Genomic DNA, 16612 nt, shown 5'->3' with positions numbered 1-16612 from the left:
CCTTCTTTCTACTGATTTATGCTCCTTTAGGTGTAAGGATAGATTGCTTGAGATGTTTCTTGCTTCTTGAGGTAGGCCTGTATTGCTATAAACTTCCCACTTTGAATTGCCTTTGCTGCATTCCAGAGCTTTTGGATTGTTTGTGTTTTCATTTGCATTTGTATCCATGTAATTTTTTTTAAAGATTTTATTTATTTGAGAGAGAGAAAGAGAGAGTGCGAACGCATGAGCAGGGGGAGGGGTGGAGAGAAAAGCAGACTCCCCACTGAGCAGGGAGCCTGACGTGGGGCTCGATCCCAGGACCCTGAGATCATGACCTGAGCTGAAGGCAGACGCTTAACCAGCTGAGCCAGCCAGGCACCCGTCTCCATGTATTTTTTGACTTCTTTGATTTCTTGGTTGGCCAATTCATTGTTTAGTAGCATGTTATTTAACCTCCATGTGTTCTTTCCAGATTTTTTTCTTGTGGTCGATTTTTTTGTAGTGTTGTGGTGTAGTTTTGTAGTGTTGTAGTCAGAGAAGATGCATGGTGTATGACTTCAATCTTTCTAAATTTGCTGAGATTTGTTTTGCAGTCTAATACGTAATCCATCCTGGAGAATGTTCCATGTGCATTTGAAAAGAATGTGTATTCTGTTGTTTTAGGATGGAATGTTCTGAACATATCTGTTAAATCCATCGGCTCCAATGTGTCATTCAAAGCCATGGTTTCCTTGTTGACTTTCTGTTTGGATGATCTCTCCATTGATGTGAGTGGGGAGTTAAAGACCCATACTATTATTTTATTACTGTTGATTACTTTATTATTAACTGTTTTAAGTATTTGGGTGCCCCCACGTTGAGTGCATAAATATTTACAGTTGTTGGGGCGCCTGAGTGGCTCAGTCATTTAAGCGTCTGCCTTCGGCTCAGGTCATGATCCCAGGGTCCTGGGGTCAAGTCCCGCATCGGGATCCCTGCTCCCCCGCTGTGCGCTTGCTTGCTCCCTAACAAATAAAATCTTTAAAAAATATTTACAATTGTTATATCTTCTTGTTGGATCAACCCTTTATGATTATGAAGTGTCCTTCTTTGTCTCTTTTTAGTCTGTTTCAAAGTCTAATTTGTCTAAGTATTGCTACCCCACCTTTCTTTTCACATCCATTTTCCAGATAAATGTTTCTCCATCCCTTTGTTTTCATTCTGCATCTGTCTTTAGGTCTGAAATGAGTCTCTTGTAGGCAACAAATAGATGGGTCTTATTTTCTTATTTACTCTGTCACTCTGTGTCTTTTGATTGGAGGGTTTGGTCCATTTATATTCAAAGAATTATTCATAGGTATGTATGTATGTATTGCCATTTTGTTACTTGTTTTATGATTGTATTTATAGTCTCTGTTCCTTTCTTCCCTTGCTCTCTCACTGTAAGTTGGCTTTCTTTAGTTACCTGTTTGGATTCCTTTCTCTTTATTTTTTGCATATCTATTACTGTTTTGACTTGAAGGTACCATTAGGTTGGTGTATAACATCTTCTGCATATAGCAGTCTATAGGAAGTTAATGGTTGCTTAAGTTTGAAATCTAGAAGCACTAAATTTTTACTCCTTTGTCCCCCATATTTTAGGTATGTGGTGTCATAATTTATATCCTTTTATCTTGTGAATCCCTTGAATGATTTTTATAGATACAGGTAATTTTACTGCCTTTGTGCTTCCTCCTTTTCTTCGTCCTGCTTATGGTCCTTCCTTTCTACCGAAAGAGTCCCCTTTAACATTTCTTGTAAGGCTGGTTTAGTGGTGACGAATTCCTTTTTGTCTGGAAAACTCTCTCTCTCTCTCTTTCTGTTCTGAGTAACAGCCTTACTGAAGAGTATTCTTGGCTGCAGATTTTTTCCTTTCAGCACGTTGAATATATTGTGTCACTGTCTTCTGGTCTGCAAAGTTCTTGCTGAAAAATCCACTCATAGCCTTAGGGGGTTTCCCTTTTATATAACTGCTTTCTTTTGCTCCTTCTAAAATTCTCTTTATCACTACTTTTTGTTGTGTGTCTTGGTGTGGACCTTCTTGGGTTGATTTTGTTGGGATTTCTGTTTTCTTCCCCAGATTCAGAAAGTTTTCAGCTATTATTTCTTCAAATAATTTTTCTACCCCCTTTTCTCTCTCTTCTCCTTCTGGGAGCCCTACCTTCTTGAATGTTATTATGCTTGATGGTGTCGCTGAATTACCTAAGTCTTTTCTCATTTTGTGTAATTTTTTTCTCTCACCTGCTCAATGACTTTCCATTACCTCTGTTCTGGTTCATTAATTCATTCCTCTACTTCTTTCCTCCTATTTATTCCCTCTAGGGTATTTTTAATGTCATTTATTGTGTTCTTCATCTCTGATTAGTTCTTTTTTATCTCATCGGTAAGGGTCCCACTGATGTCCTCCATTTTTCCTCAAGTCCAGTGAGTATCTTTGATCATTACTTTAAATTCTCTATCAGGCATATGACTTGAATCCATTTCACTTAGGTCTCTTGCTGCTGTTCTTTCATTTGGGACATATTCCTCTGTGTCCTCATTTTATCTGTTTGTGTCTGTTTCTCAGTGTTAGGAAAGTCAGCTGCATCTCCTGCTCTTGGAAATAGTGCCCTGTTTGCTGGAACCTAGCACTTCAGGGGTGTCTCCTGTGTGTGTGACGTGTGCCTTCCTGTTGGGGCTGAGCCACTCTTTCCTTCAGTCCAGTCATCTGCAGTGGCTCTCTTCACCTGTTGTGGGCAGGGTTTGGTCCATGTCCTGTGAGTGGGCCAGTCTGGGGCCACTGTGGGTTTGAGTTGTCAGACCAGGCGTTTGCCAGAGATGTAGTGGCAGCAAACTGCAGGGCGTTTTTCCTGTATTGTCCCCTGAGCAGCTTTCATTGTTGGGTGGGGCTGCTGTGTGCAGGTGCGCGCGTGCGTGCGTGCGTGTGTGTGTGTGTGTGTGTGGTTGTTCCCCCCCACCCCCCAAGGCAGAAGTCACTTTTGAGTGGTGCTGGCCCAGACATGGAGCTGCTTGCACACTGCGAGCTTTGAGTTACCACTTTGGATGGGCTCTGGCCCGGAGTGTATGGAGGGGGGCAGCTCCGCGATGCGTGTGGGGTGTGCAGCGCTGGCAAGGTTTGTGCATTGGTTGTCTAGGGAGGGGACCTGCCGCTGCCCTGGGGATTAAGGCCAGCTGGGTTGGAGGGGGTGGATCTGCAAAGTGTGTGAGCTGGGGTGGGGGGGGACGTGGTCTTAGCAAGATTTGCACTGGGCTTCTGGAGGAGGGAACCCACAGCATCAGGCTGGAGGCATGGGGCGCAGTGGAAGCATGTGGTTCCCACCGGTGGTGGTGTGGTTATGCTGGAGGGCAGGGGAAGGGAAATGGCTCCTGGCAGCTCCTTTGTTCCTGGAGGAGTCTCCCTAGCATCTCTGCCCCTCCAGACTTGCTCTGAGATCAGTAACTAACTGTCCCTCCCCTATGCCCCAGGCATTTTTCAAACTGCTGCTCTATGTTGTATCTGCACAGGCCCTTCATTCATTGTGCTGCCTCCTTAAGGGCGGGGACTCCATTTCCTCTAGGCCTCTGGCTCTCCCAGAGCTGAGCCTGCTGCTTTGTAAAATTCTAGGTTTAAGTCGTGCTGGTCATATGAACTCATGTAATTTGGCCTCTCTGGTTTTCAGAGCCGGGTGTTACGGGGATCCGTCCTCCCGGTGAGGACTCCTTGGCTGATGGTCTGTCTCCCCTTCTGTCTGTAGCTGCCTGCCTCCCATGGATGGCCACAGTTGCTGTAGCTCCACACAGTGTCTTCACCCTTCCCACCCTCTTTGCTGTGGCCTCTTTAGCTTTAGGTGTGGAGTCTGTTCTGCCAGTCTTCGAGTCATTTTCTGGGTTAGTTACAATGACGTGTTACCTTGTTGTATCTGTGGGCGAGGTGAGCTTAGGGCCCTCCTACTCCACCATCTTCCCAACCTCTTTCCTAAATATGGTGTTTAATTTATGCTTACAGAACTAGTCACATTTTAAGTGCTAACCTATTGTTGGCTGCTACTGTAGACGGCAAAGGTCTAGGAATTTAGCTTCTCATAGAATTTATCTACCTAGGCAGAGGATTTTCTGGGCCCACTGCCATGAGTATATGGCCCTTTGAAAGTTATACCTAGTTAATATAGAGAAACAAATTGGCCTTTAGGAGTTTTGTACATCAGGGTTTTGTGCATTTGGTTAGTGGGACTCAGGACCTTTGGCCAGGCAGCTTGGATACTCGCAGAACCTGTCTTCATTGTGTAAGGCTAGGAGCCAGATGTCTTACTGTGGTGAATTTCTCTGTGGGAACATGGTTATGACAAACTGACCTCTCTTTGGTGCTTACCCTATCTTCCTCTACCACTTTTGTGTGCTTTGAGCTCCTACAGTCCTCGAGCTTAGCATTACTGTGCCTCTCAGTTCAGCTGATACTTTGTGGGTGGTAGCCTTATGGTTTCCCATCCAGCCAATTATGAATGGATACAAATAAAAGTTTATCATAAATGCTAAGAGTATTGACTTCATGATTTAAAAAAGACCTCTCCTGACTTTGGTGTCCCATCTGGGCAGAGCGTTTGGGTTTGTCTGTCTGATGTGCTGGGTAGTGTGAGTTGCCCTCTGTCCTCTGTGACTGTTCAGGAGAACCTCAGTCCGAATGTGTCAGACACTGCGCAGTGGGGCCGTCCTGTGGACCCTCCCGTTCAGGTGGCTCCTGTCTCTGCTGCCTTTCCTTTCTCTCTCCCCTAGGCTTAAACACTCTCCCTTCCCTGAACTCGGCTGCCGTCCCCTCGCACACTCCTTTTCCATCTTTTCCCTCCACCTGCTTGTCTTAACACTGTGCTTCACAAACGGCCCATCACCAGAATCACCTGACCACTGCTTAAAGCCCAGCCGCAGCGGTGGGACTGGGACGTGTGCTGTGACAAATCCCCCAGGGGGCCCGACGGCCAGGCCATGAGACTGGGTTTAGATGACAGCATTTTAAAATGCCTGCTCTCCAGCTCCCAGAAGGACCAGGAGACAAAGGCAACCCACAGCTGTCCTGACTGCCTGTCACACGTCACATTTACTCACCTGAGTGGACCCTCTGCTCTGGTCGAAGCAGGTGACTCAGAGCAGGGTTAGGGCTCCTCTGTTGGCCGTCTGGAAGAGTCTTCTCCTCCTCCCGCCTGTTGAACTCCCACCCTTTCTCTGCTGGAGCCTCCCCTGATGCCACAGACTTGTTTCTTCCTTTCTTTTCCCACATCTCTCTGTGTGCCCTGTGTTATGATCTGCCTGCCTGCTCGTTCTTCCAAGGCCTCCTTCTGGAGAAGCCTTTCCCCTCTCCATCTCCCTGCACCCTCCAGCGGGGAGTGCTCAGACCTGCCCAAACTGCTCATGGTCAGCTTTGCTTGAACTAGACTGAGAGCAAACAGACACTTCCTCACCTGCCCCCTTCATCTACACCCAGGCATGCTCGCGATTCATGCCACCCGACCACGGCCGTGGCTCTTGGACGAAAAATGCACGAATTGGAAGGCGGATGGGTAAATAGACTGTGCCAGTTGCACGGACTCCGTAAGCTGAGAGTGCAGCAAACCCGCTCGAGGTCATTACTAGTGGAGACCTGTGTACCGCAGTAATAGAGCTGCATAATGTGACCTGCCAAGTCCTTCTTTACATTTGAGATCGTCCTATGGGATGTTGTATTTCATTTGATTAGAAGCTGGACCGTAATTTGGAAACATTACCAAATACTGTCTTCACCATCCCTTTCTGTCTGTCCTTTCTCCTTACTTCCCTCCATGTATACTAGGGAGGAGGAAATTAACAGATTAAAAAAAAGAGGCCCACTAATGTAGAATTTGCAGTCTTGTTCCATAGTTTCTAGGTGACTACTTGTGACAAAACACACAGTTGTTTCTCCCGCGCTCACGTAACTCCGAGCTACAAAACTGGGTTCTCACCTTCCCTCTGTCTGGGGCCGCAGTTCTGTTAATGAACGTGCCCGTGTATGCTGACAACAGTCCCCTTCCTCAGCTCCTGAGAGGCAGCAGGACCCCCCGTGTGCCTGTCACAGAGGTGCCCGGTAATCACAGTGCTCCTCTGTGAGGGTCCGGGCCAGGCCCCTGACGTAATTACCTCCTGGCACATCAAGTAAACGTGTTTAGGTAACTGGGGGTAGAAACAGACTCTTCCATTGCTCAAGAGAAATGCAGAGTTTGTGCAGTATCTTGGATCTTTCCTGCAACCTCAGAGTTGTAAAAAGATGACCATTCTTTCCCCTAATGAGGCAATAATAATTATCAGCTAATACTTTGGGGGTACTTACTACACACTAGGGATTGTTCTAAACATTCGATGTAAATGAATTTATTTCATCCTTCCCCAAAGCCTTATGAAGTCAGACCATCATCCCTCTTACAGGTGAAGAAGCTGAGACACAGTGAGCTCTAAGCCACTTTAAGGCCTCGAGAGAGGAAGTGACGCTGGGGCCATCTAGTTCTAGAACCTCTACTTTTTTTTTTTTTTAAAGATTTTATCCATTTATTTGACAGAGAGAGACAGAGAGGAAACACGAGCAGGGGGAGTGGGAGAGGGAGAAGCAGGCTTCTAGCCGAGCAGGGAGCCTGATGTGGGGCTTGATCCCAGGACCCTGGGATCATGACCTGAGCCGAAGGCAGACGCTTAACGACTGAGCCACCCAGGTGCCCCTAGAACCTCTACTTTTATCCAGTGCTCCTTTGCACCCCCACGAAAGCAACTATGTCAGTAGAAGACACCAGGCTGTCAAAATTTTCGTCTAGCTTGCTCCTCAGAGTGTGGTCTCCTTGGGCAGCTCGCATACACTGACCAGCCAGTCTAGCACATTCTAACTTCAGTACAGCTTCAGACTTTATAGAACTTTGGGTCTTGGCCTCCCTGCAGCCTGGCCGCTTCCACTTTCTGGGAGTGATGCCTTCTCAGGCATTCGGATTGCTCTAGGACAACTCTCCAGCTCCCAGGTCCCCGGTAACCCCTCCTCCCTCTCTGCCCTGGGGGGTCCAGCTGTGTCCTCTGGCCTTGCCCCTTCCCACCAAGACCCCACCCCCACCCCCTACCTTTAAGCCGAGGTCCAGCTCCCTCAGTGAGCGCCGGATCTCCCTGGTGAGGACGTTCATCCGCTCACACTCCTGGAAGGCGACGACGATGTAGGGGGTGCGCTCCTCCACTTTGGCCAGCAGCTCTGGCATGTTAAACTCGTCTGTCACTCGCTCGAGGATTTCTTCCAGGAGGGCCTTGACCTGCCCCGCAATGGGAAACACGGGGTTAAGAAGGGCTTCGAACCCTCCAGGACTCCATTCCCCCGTGACACGGAGGTAAAGATGCCAGTCGCCCACCCACGGGCTGACCAGCTGAAGAAGAGAACACAGGTGCCTTTCCAAGAATCAGGAGTTGGGAAAACCCAGAGGCTGACCTGGTTAGCAGTGGGGATCAAACTGGAAAGGCACAGGATAGCCCAGGGTGGTCATTTGAGACCATAGGAAGCTGCAGTGATGAGCAGTAGTGATGAATATATATAAATTCACACTCTCCATTCTGAGTTTCCGTGAGGCTGCCCTGCACTTTCTGTCCTTGGGTCCTGGAAGAAGCATCCCCATCTATCATGTCAACCTCCTCCCAGCCCCACAATGCCTTTCACCACACAAACTGTCAGCCAATTAGAGCAGGGGAGCTGGAACCACCAGGGTGTCTCTCCTGGAAGATGGGAACCGAAGCACTGAGATCCTGGGTTATTCGGGAGCAAGCACTTGGAGGCTGAGTCTGCCATTTTGAGGTAAATGAGTAAGGCCAGGAGGTCTGTCAGCAGAGAAAGAAAAATGGAACAAGTGCGGACATAATAGAACATGTGGCCAGTGGGGAGGGATGGAGGAGGGCGCACACCAGCGAGAGGAAGCCAGCCCTTCCCGGGTCATGAGAGCTTGGCTCCAGGAGCACCTGCTGGGATGGGCATTGTTCCTCATCTCCTATAACAGCTCCCCATCTCTGCTTGTGAAGTCCCCTCCTCCCCATCGTTTTGGGGTGCCATCATGGGGCCCCATCCTCCCATGATCTAAGTAGGCCGACCAGATCCTCATCCCCAGGAGCAGAAAAATGTGAGTCTCAAGCCTGAGATTCAGGGACAGGAAATGGATGGAGCCACTGACCCAAGTGCCCTGAAAGGACACTCTTCTTTCTCCCTAGGACCTTGGAGCCATTGGGATTTCTGTCCTTTCTCAGGTTGATTCCTTTGACACAGTGGGCTATTTCTTGCCTGTTTCAGCTAAATTCGCCTCTGTTGCTTGCAACCAAAGACCCTTGGCTCAGTTAATAAAGTTCTGTTATGCATTAACCATGTGAGTGTGAGCAAGTCAGCTAGGCCTCCATTTTTATCTATTAAAATTTCCAAGAGCATCTTTCTCCACCTGCCCCCTCCCCCCCCAACTCCCAGGGCTGACGCAGAGATCAAATCGAGGGAGCTGATGGATGTGGCGGCATCTGAAAGCTATACAGAGCTACAGAAAGGATTATTAATATTCACTTTGCCTTGTATTGTTAACACACAATACAGTCTCTAGAAAAAGAGCTGATGTCTGAAAAAGGAAAGTAAAACCTCCACTCCCTGTCAGAAAGGGGTCTCTGGGGCTGTCACAGCAAAAACCAGAACAGAATTTTAACGGTACCTGAGAGGTGCTGCTGGGATAGAAGACAAATGACTAAATTTATATCATGTTTCTATATCTGGAGCGGAATTTGAAGAAACAGCCCCATATCAGTGAGCGGCCATTCGGACACTGCACAGAGAGATGAAAAGATAGTCTGGAGGCACTGTCCCAAAATACACGGAACATGGAGAAACAGGGTTCTCTTCTGTCTTGATCAGGCCGAGCAGGATTTGGAGACCAGGCCAGAGGACAGGGAGGACAGCCAGGGAAGGGAGCAGGTGCACAGACCTGGAGGAGCCCAGGACGGAGGACTGCCAGGGAAGGGAGCAGGTGCACAGACCTGGAGGAGCCCAGAACGGGGGACTGCCAGGGAAGGGAGCAGGTGCACAGACCTGGGGGAGCTCAGGACGGAGGATTGCCAGGGAAGGGAGCAGGTGCACAGACCTGGAGGAGCCCAGGAGAGGGGGGACTGCCAGGGAAGGGGGCAGGTGCACAGACCTTGGGGAGCCCAGGACGGAGGACTGCCAGGGAAGGGGGCAGGTGCACAGACCTTGGGGAGCCCGGGACGGAGGACTGCCAGGGAAGGAGGCAGGTGCACAGACCTGGGGGAGCCCAGGTCGGAGGATTGCCAGGGAAGGGAGGAGGTGCACAGGGAGGAGGTGCACAGACCTGGAGGAGCCCAGGTTGGAGGACTGCCAGGGAAGGGAGCAGGTGCACGGACCTGGAGGAGCCCAGGACGGGGAGCACTGCCAGGGAAGGGAGCAGGTGCACGGACCTGGAGGAGCCCAGGACGGGGAACACTGCCAGGGAAGGGAGCAGGTGCACGGACCTGGAGGAGCCCAGGATGGGGAACACTGCCAGGGAAGGGAGCAGGTGCACAGACCTGGAGGAGCCCAGGATGGGGAACACTGCCAGGGAAGGGAGCAGGTGCACAGACCTGGAGGAGCCCAGGATGGGGAACACTGCCAGGGAAGGGAGCAGGTGCACAGACCTGGAGGAGCCCAGGATGGGCAACACTGCCAGGGAAGGGAGCAGGTGCACAGACCTTGGGGAGCCCAGGACGGGAAGGACTGCCAGGGAAGGGAGCAGGTGCACAGACCTGGAGGAGCCCAGGACGGGGAGCATTACCAGGGAAAGGAGCAGGTGCACGGACCTGGAGGAGCCCAGGACGGGGAACACTGCCAGGGAAGGGAGCAGGTGCACGGACCTGGAGGAGCCCAGGATGGGGAACACTGCCAGGGAAGGGAGCAGGTGCACGGACCTGGAGGAGCCCAGGATGGGGAACACTGCCAGGGAAGGGAGCAGGTGCACAGACCTGGAGGAGCCCAGGATGGGGAACACTGCCAGGGAAGGGAGCAGGTGCACAGACCTGGAGGAGCCCAGGATGGGGAACACTGCCAGGGAAGGGAGCAGGTGCACGGACCTGGAGGAGCCCAGGATGGGGAACACTGCCAGGGAAGGGAGCAGGTGCACAGACCTTGGGGAGCCCAGGACGGGAAGGACTGCCAGGGAAGGGAGCAGGTGCACAGACCTGGAGGAGCCCAGGATGGGGAACACTGCCAGGGAAGGGAGCAGGTGCACAGACCTTGGGGAGCCCAGGACGGGAAGGACTGCCAGGGAAGGGAGCAGGTGCACAGACCTGGAGGAGCCCAGGACGGGGAGCATTACCAGGGAAAGGAGCAGGTGCACGGACCTGGAGGAGCCCAGGACGGGGAGCACTGCCAGGGAAGGGAGCAGGTGCACGGACCTGGAGGAGCCCAGGACGGGGAGCACTGCCAGGGAAGGGAGCAGGTGCACGGACCTTGGGGAGCCCAGGATGGGAAGGACTGCCAGGGAAGGGAGCAGGTGCACGGACCTTGGGGAGCCCAGGACGGGGAGCACTACCAGGGAAGGGAGCAGGTGCACGGACCTGGAGGAGCCCAGGACGGGGAGCACTGCCAGGGAAGGGAGCAGGTGCACGGACCTGGAGGAGCCCAGGATGGGGAGCACTGCCAGGGAAGGGAGCAGGTGCACAGACTGATAGAGGAGTGGGCTGCAAGGGATGTGGTCTAATTATTTCCACAAGCAAACTCCTCTGCCTTTTTTTTTTTCTTTTTGGGAAGTTAATGCTGTTCATAAAAACCAAGCATTACAGACACTTATAATATTAGGAACAAAATCCTGTCTCAAAGGTGGGAAAGACACTCTTCACGGCTGTTGTCTTCGTTTCTAATTCCTGCAGATGTCCTTCAACGCACAAAACTCTGTCCATCATGTACCAGTGATGTTCGTCTGTCCTGCCTCCCCTCTCCTCTCTGTCTCCGCTCCAGGCTCCCCGTCCTCTGCCCTCTGTGACTTTCCATCCATCACTAGTGAAGTCATGCTGCACTTGCTTTTCACCTTATAATAAATCCTGGACACATTTTCTTGTTAGTACATGTAGATTTGCCTTTTTAGAAAGATCGTATATATTTTATATATGTACCGGGATATATATATATATATTATATATAAATATAGTAACATAATAGTATATTATATATATATTATTTCACTGCTTTGGCATACCACAATTTATTATGTCACTTTCCTTTTGATGGATATTTGGTCTGTTTATCATTTGTACTACTATAATTTGCAGTACTATAATCAATCCTGTAATAAATAAATAGACCATAAAATCTGTGCACTATGGAGTGTGTCCACTGGTTGAATTCCTAGAAATAGAATTACAGGGAAAAAATATGTACATTTTAAATATTAGTAGCTATTGTTTCAGAAGTTAGACCCCCACCAACTGAGAGAAAATGCCTGTTTTTACGCCCTCACGACTGGATACTGTCGCTTTTAAAACTCTCTACCATTAAGTGAAAAATGATGTTTCACATACCTTCGTGTAGTCAGGAGTGACATTGAGAACTGTGCTATTTTTATCGGTCCTTTGTATTATCGTGTGACTTTGTGTCCCTCTGTCCTTCCCTCTTCCTCCACATGTAAGAACTCTTCATATAGTGGCCGGATCTGCCCCCTTCCCAGTGTTTGTGTGGCAGAGTTTCTCCTAGCTTGTTTCTGACTTCGTTAGTGGTGTTTTTAGCTTTGCAGATCTTTTTCTTTTAAAGATTTTATTTTATTTATTTGAGAGAGAGAGCACAAGAGCGGGTAGGGTCAGAGGGAGAAGCAGACTCCCCACTGAGCAGGGAGCCCGATGCGGGACCCGATCCTGGTACTCCGGGATCATGAGCTTTGCAGATCTTTTAAATTTTTCCAGTCACCAGATTTGTCAATCTTTATAGATTTGGAGTTGCGCTTTAAAAAAAAAAAAAAAAAAAAAAAAAGTTTTAGACTGCCTTCCTCTTTGTACGATCATAAACGCATCCACCCAGGTTTTCTTCCAGTACTTTTCATGCTTTCATTTTTAAAATGTTTAAGTGTAGGGGCGCCTGGGTGGCTCAGTCGTGAAGCATCTGCTTTTGGCTCAGGTCATGATCCCAGGGTCCTGGGATCGAGCCCCGCGTCGGGCTGCCTGCTGAGCCGGGAGTCTGTTTCTCCCTCTCCCTCTGCTCCTACCCCCGCTCATGCTCTCTCTCTTACTCTCTTACTCACTCTCTCTCTCAAATAAATAAAATCTTCAAAAAAAAAGTGTTTTAATGTAGCCATCTGAAAAGTACTGCGGTATAAGGAGTCAGAGCACCTGTTCCGCTTTCCTCCGGACGACTAGCCACTTGTTCAACGCTAGCGAAATCCAGTAGTCAAGGGCAAATGGGGGAGACAGACTACCTCGTCCCCTGTACAGGAAGGGTGTACGTCCGAGGGAGGTCAGAGTGATGGGCTGGATCGTGTCCCCCTAAAACTCACATGTTGAAGTCCTACCCCCCAGTGCCTTAGAATCTGGCTGTGTTTGGAGTCGGCGCCTTTAAAGAGTTAAATTAAATTAAAATGAGGCTATTTACATGGCCCTAACTCAATCCGACTGGTATCTTTATAGGAAGAGAACAGTTAGACACAAAGAGAGTGGCACCAAGGGCGCACGAGCTTAGAGGGAGGGCCTCACGGGGCCACAGGAGATGTTGGCCATCCACAAACCGATGAGAGAAGCCTCAGAAGAAAAGCAACCTTGCTGACACCTTGACCTTGGACTTCCAGCCTCCGGAACGGTGAGAAAATACACTTGTTGTCCGAGCCTTCAGGTCTGTGGTACTTTGTGATGGCAGCCTAGCAAAGTAATATGGCCAGGCACCCCCCCGCCCCCCCGATGAGTAACAGGCTCATCTGCCTGCGAGAGGCCATTTGGGGACAGCAGTTCTGGCTCAAGTCATCAGAAGAGCCCATGGCGTCCCAGCAAGAACATCCAAGCCTGGACTGAAGACCGTGGTGGACGGCCGTGTCTCCTCCCCAGCTGCCCGGCCCCCGGCTTCTGTCTCTCCTTCCCCTGGTGCCTGGCGGCCCAGGGGTACACCTGTCCCAGGTTCTCGTTCAGATGGCAGTGGGCAGGGAGCGGATTCGTGCAGTGTGCCACCTCTGGGTCACCTCCACTTAACAGTAAAACACGTTCTCCGCTCTGGCGCTCTGCCACTCCACTGAGCTGTTGTGTTGGTGTGAAGGAGAAGGCGTGAGCTCAGCACGCAGGGCCCGGCCGCATGAGCAGCATACCCACAGTGGCCCTGCACGGGCCATTCACCTCTGCAACAGGCCCACATGTCATTTCTGGAGCTGCCAGGAACGAGAAGCTTCTCTGAACCCCGCCTGAAGAGCCCTGAGTCTCTTCCTTGTATAGCCCTGGCCTTTTTCAACGTTAGAGCTAGGAACAGTTTTTCATTCCAGCTGGTTTGGCTTCTGGACAACATAACATTTCTTCTCTTCCTTTTGTTCTCAAATTCTATCTTAGGCCATCAAATAGTGGGATCGGCTGAGTAGTGTTTCTTGAACTACGCTCGCCTGCAGCCAGATCACCAGGGTGCATATACCTGCGCCTAACCCCGGACCCCAGAGGCAGAATTCCAAGCTCCCGGGCTTGCCCTGGGGCATGTTAAGATCTGAGAACTACCGTATGGACCACTCCACTCCACACCTTTAAACAAAAGTCCAGCTACCTTAGTAGGAGGCGGGTTGTTTTCCTAAAATCTATCCCTGGACCCTAAGTGTCGCTAACTACCCAGCTTCCTAACCTTTAGTCTTCCGGGTATGTTTCCTTGTAAACCCAGTTAAAGGAATCCAGGCTGCACTGTGGAGCGGAGGGGGAGGGGGGATTTCATCTGGGGAGAAATCAGGGGCTCCTTCCTTTCCTGCCCTGCGCACCACGCACGCCAGGAGCAGGGCCCTCAGATGGGCTCCGGTGGTGGGACCTCACCCCAAGCCTCACCCCAGGCTGCCTCTCCATTCCACGGTGCCCCTCTGCCTTCCTGACATTCCTAGAAGTCCTGTGCCCAGCGTTGGAAGACTCAGATCCCGTGTCATTCACGCCAAGAGAAGGCATTTTCGTTTTCAAGAGTGACTACGCCAAACGAGCATCTAGTTGGTGGCATGAGGGTGGCCCTCTTAAGGACAGCCGCCCACCCGGCACTGCTCAGTTCGCTGAGAAATCATGAGGTCCCTCTCTAGCTCCCGACGCCACCACTGTTCCCGCCTTGCTTCCTTTTGGCAGAGAAATGGTCTTTGGGTGAACTAGAAAAGCCAGCCGAGCCCAGTGGCAGGCACGTCCTGTGGCTAAGCCGGACAACCGGCGCGGTGGGTCAAGGCTGCGCCAGCCACGTGCGAGTGGAAGGCGCGCAAGGCGTGGTCTGCGGTGCCCATGGTGGGCGACCAGCCGGAGGAGCGGCTCGCTGTGCCCACCTCGGGCGCCCGACAAGGGGCTCGGCAGTGCCCCCCGCCCCCCGCCCCCGTACCTTTTCTTCCCTTGTGGCTCCTCCTCTGTCCCCAGCGTGGCTGTCCCGGGGCTGCAGCTCCAGCACCGTGCGGAAGAGCTTTTCCGAGGTCTGGGTCAGGAAGCCGATCTCGGCATTGGGGTGCAGGCCGTAGAGGTAGGGCGACTCTGCAGGCAGCTCGGCATCGATGTACTGAAAGTCAGGGGCGAGCTCACTGACACACAAACCGAGACGAGTCTCCCGCTCCCACTCTGGTTCACCCTCCGAGGGGCCGTCCGTGGGCCCCCGCGGCCCTCTGGCCGTCCAGGCGAGCGCCGCTCACCGGCTCTGGCTGTCGTGGGCAGCTCTCCACCTGGCGCACATCCCTGCAGCCAGCCTCGTCCTGACACCGCGTTACCCTGTGCCGGGCCAGTTTTCCAGAACGTCCATGCCCATGCGGGCATTCTCTTTTTCAGGAAGCTTAGAGGACCAGATCTGTCTCCAGTCTCCCCCCCGCGCTGCCCGCTCCCTGGTCTACACCTGTCCCTCCCTCCACACACAAGCCTTCCCAGAGTCCTTGAGAAACACTGACCCCTACCTCGTGTCTTAACTCAAGCCCTCCTAGGACCCCCACTCTCTTGCCCTTAAAGTCCTTTTCTTTCCTATTTACCGGAGTCAGAGATGACAAACCTAAATGCAAACATGGGACCACGCATGCACAATCCACGTGTGAATCGAGCGGTGGAACAAGGCGAGTTTTGCTGTTAACCAGGGAATTCCTGCCTCTGGCAAAAATTATTTGAAATAAAACATTTTTTAATTGTGCCATCCGAACAACGCATCCCTGCCTTCAGTTATGGTGGGCCACCGTTGGCTGTCCCTAAAAAACCGTCCCTCACTTTCTTCTCTGTTTTCTGGGTACCCCCCCTTCCAGTGCTTTCCATTACCATGAGAAAGCGCCCCTCAAGGTGAGCTCCTAATTTGATTTTGATTTCCTGGTGTATCCTCTTGTCTAAGTAAAAGATGGCTCATTCCTTAAAGGCAAATTCATGTGTTTATTTTTGTGTCTCTCCCAGCCCCCAGCAGACTCCTGAACTCTTCGTAGGTGCCCTGCAACCATCTATAAACTGGCGGATTAAAGAGAGATGTAAAGAAGATGAAAATCTGGGTCAGTCATTTGGAACTGTGCAAACTCCGCCTCGAGCCTCTTGTCGGATGGTCTGGCGGACACTAGGGGGCGCTCTTGCACAAATTTCACGGCCTTCTGGTCAAGCAGTTTGTTTTTTTTTTTTAAATCCCTTTTCTTTAAATAGTCTTACTGTTTGAAATTTCTTTTCATAGGTTCAAGTTTTTCTGGTTTGAATGACTTTGGCAGTTTATCTTTTTCAATTTTATGGTTTTTTTTTTTTAAATATTTATTTAAGTAATCTCTATACCCAACGTGGGGCTCGAACTCATGACCCCAAGAGCAAGCGTCACCCGTTCCTCTCACTGAACCAGCCAGGCGCCCTTCTGTTTAAATTTTATGAATTCAAAACTTTTTTTTTTAAGTTTGCAGCTAATGTTTCTATGGTATTTCCCTTAAGGTTGGTATTCAGAGTTATTTTAGGCATGTTCAAAAGTCAAGCAACAGAAAAGGTTTTTTTTTTTTTTTTTTTTAAATTATCTTTTAATATATCTTCCATGGCAGGATAAATAGGCAAAGATGAGCACTTTAAAAATAGCTGTGGTCCTAGTAAAATGAGAACTCAAACAGTACAGAAAGAGCTCCCTAGGAATGTGTGTGTGTGTGTAATGTGCCTGTGTTTGCATCAGTCAACAAAGAACAGGAGGGGTAAATGATCTGCCCACAAGGTCATGTCCCTCTGAAGATATTTAGAATCGCTAAACTTTACTCAAAGTTGACTAGGTTCTTAACCTGGAATTTTGCTCCTCATGGCTTTGTCAATATCTTGGATGAAAACAATCAAACGAATGCCCCAGATGTTATTTGTAGAAAAGAGCAACAAATAGAATTATTGAACCAAACATCAAGAATAGAAAGATCTCCGAAAGCTCAATTGTATCGCTAATTTGAGGCCGGGAATCCTACAGCTCTCAAATCAAATAGGGCAAACTTGGGGCTGA

The 16612-nt window shown here is 50.2% G+C and overlaps 1 protein-coding gene across 3 annotated transcripts in view; it reads right to left on the bottom strand.

Moving 5' to 3' along the window:
* Positions 1-16612, bottom strand: part of LOC113907915 (dynein heavy chain 9, axonemal) — a 231140-nt gene that overhangs the window by 25310 nt on the left and 189218 nt on the right. For all 3 annotated transcript variants that reach the window (XM_035724711.1, XM_035724712.1, XM_027567675.2), the window contains 2 exons: positions 14528-14698; positions 7083-7265 (listed from right to left, as the gene is read on the bottom strand). In XM_035724711.1, coding sequence (XP_035580604.1) covers positions 7083-7265; positions 14528-14698 — 354 coding nt within the window. The remainder of the gene's footprint in view (positions 1-7082; positions 7266-14527; positions 14699-16612) is intronic.

The sequence above is a fragment of the Zalophus californianus genome, chromosome 16 (assembly GCF_009762305.2).
Source record: "Zalophus californianus isolate mZalCal1 chromosome 16, mZalCal1.pri.v2, whole genome shotgun sequence".
Lineage (NCBI taxonomy): Eukaryota > Metazoa > Chordata > Mammalia > Carnivora > Otariidae > Zalophus > Zalophus californianus.
Note: the sequence above shows the minus strand (reverse complement) of the source record. Positions and strands in the feature narration are given on the sequence as shown.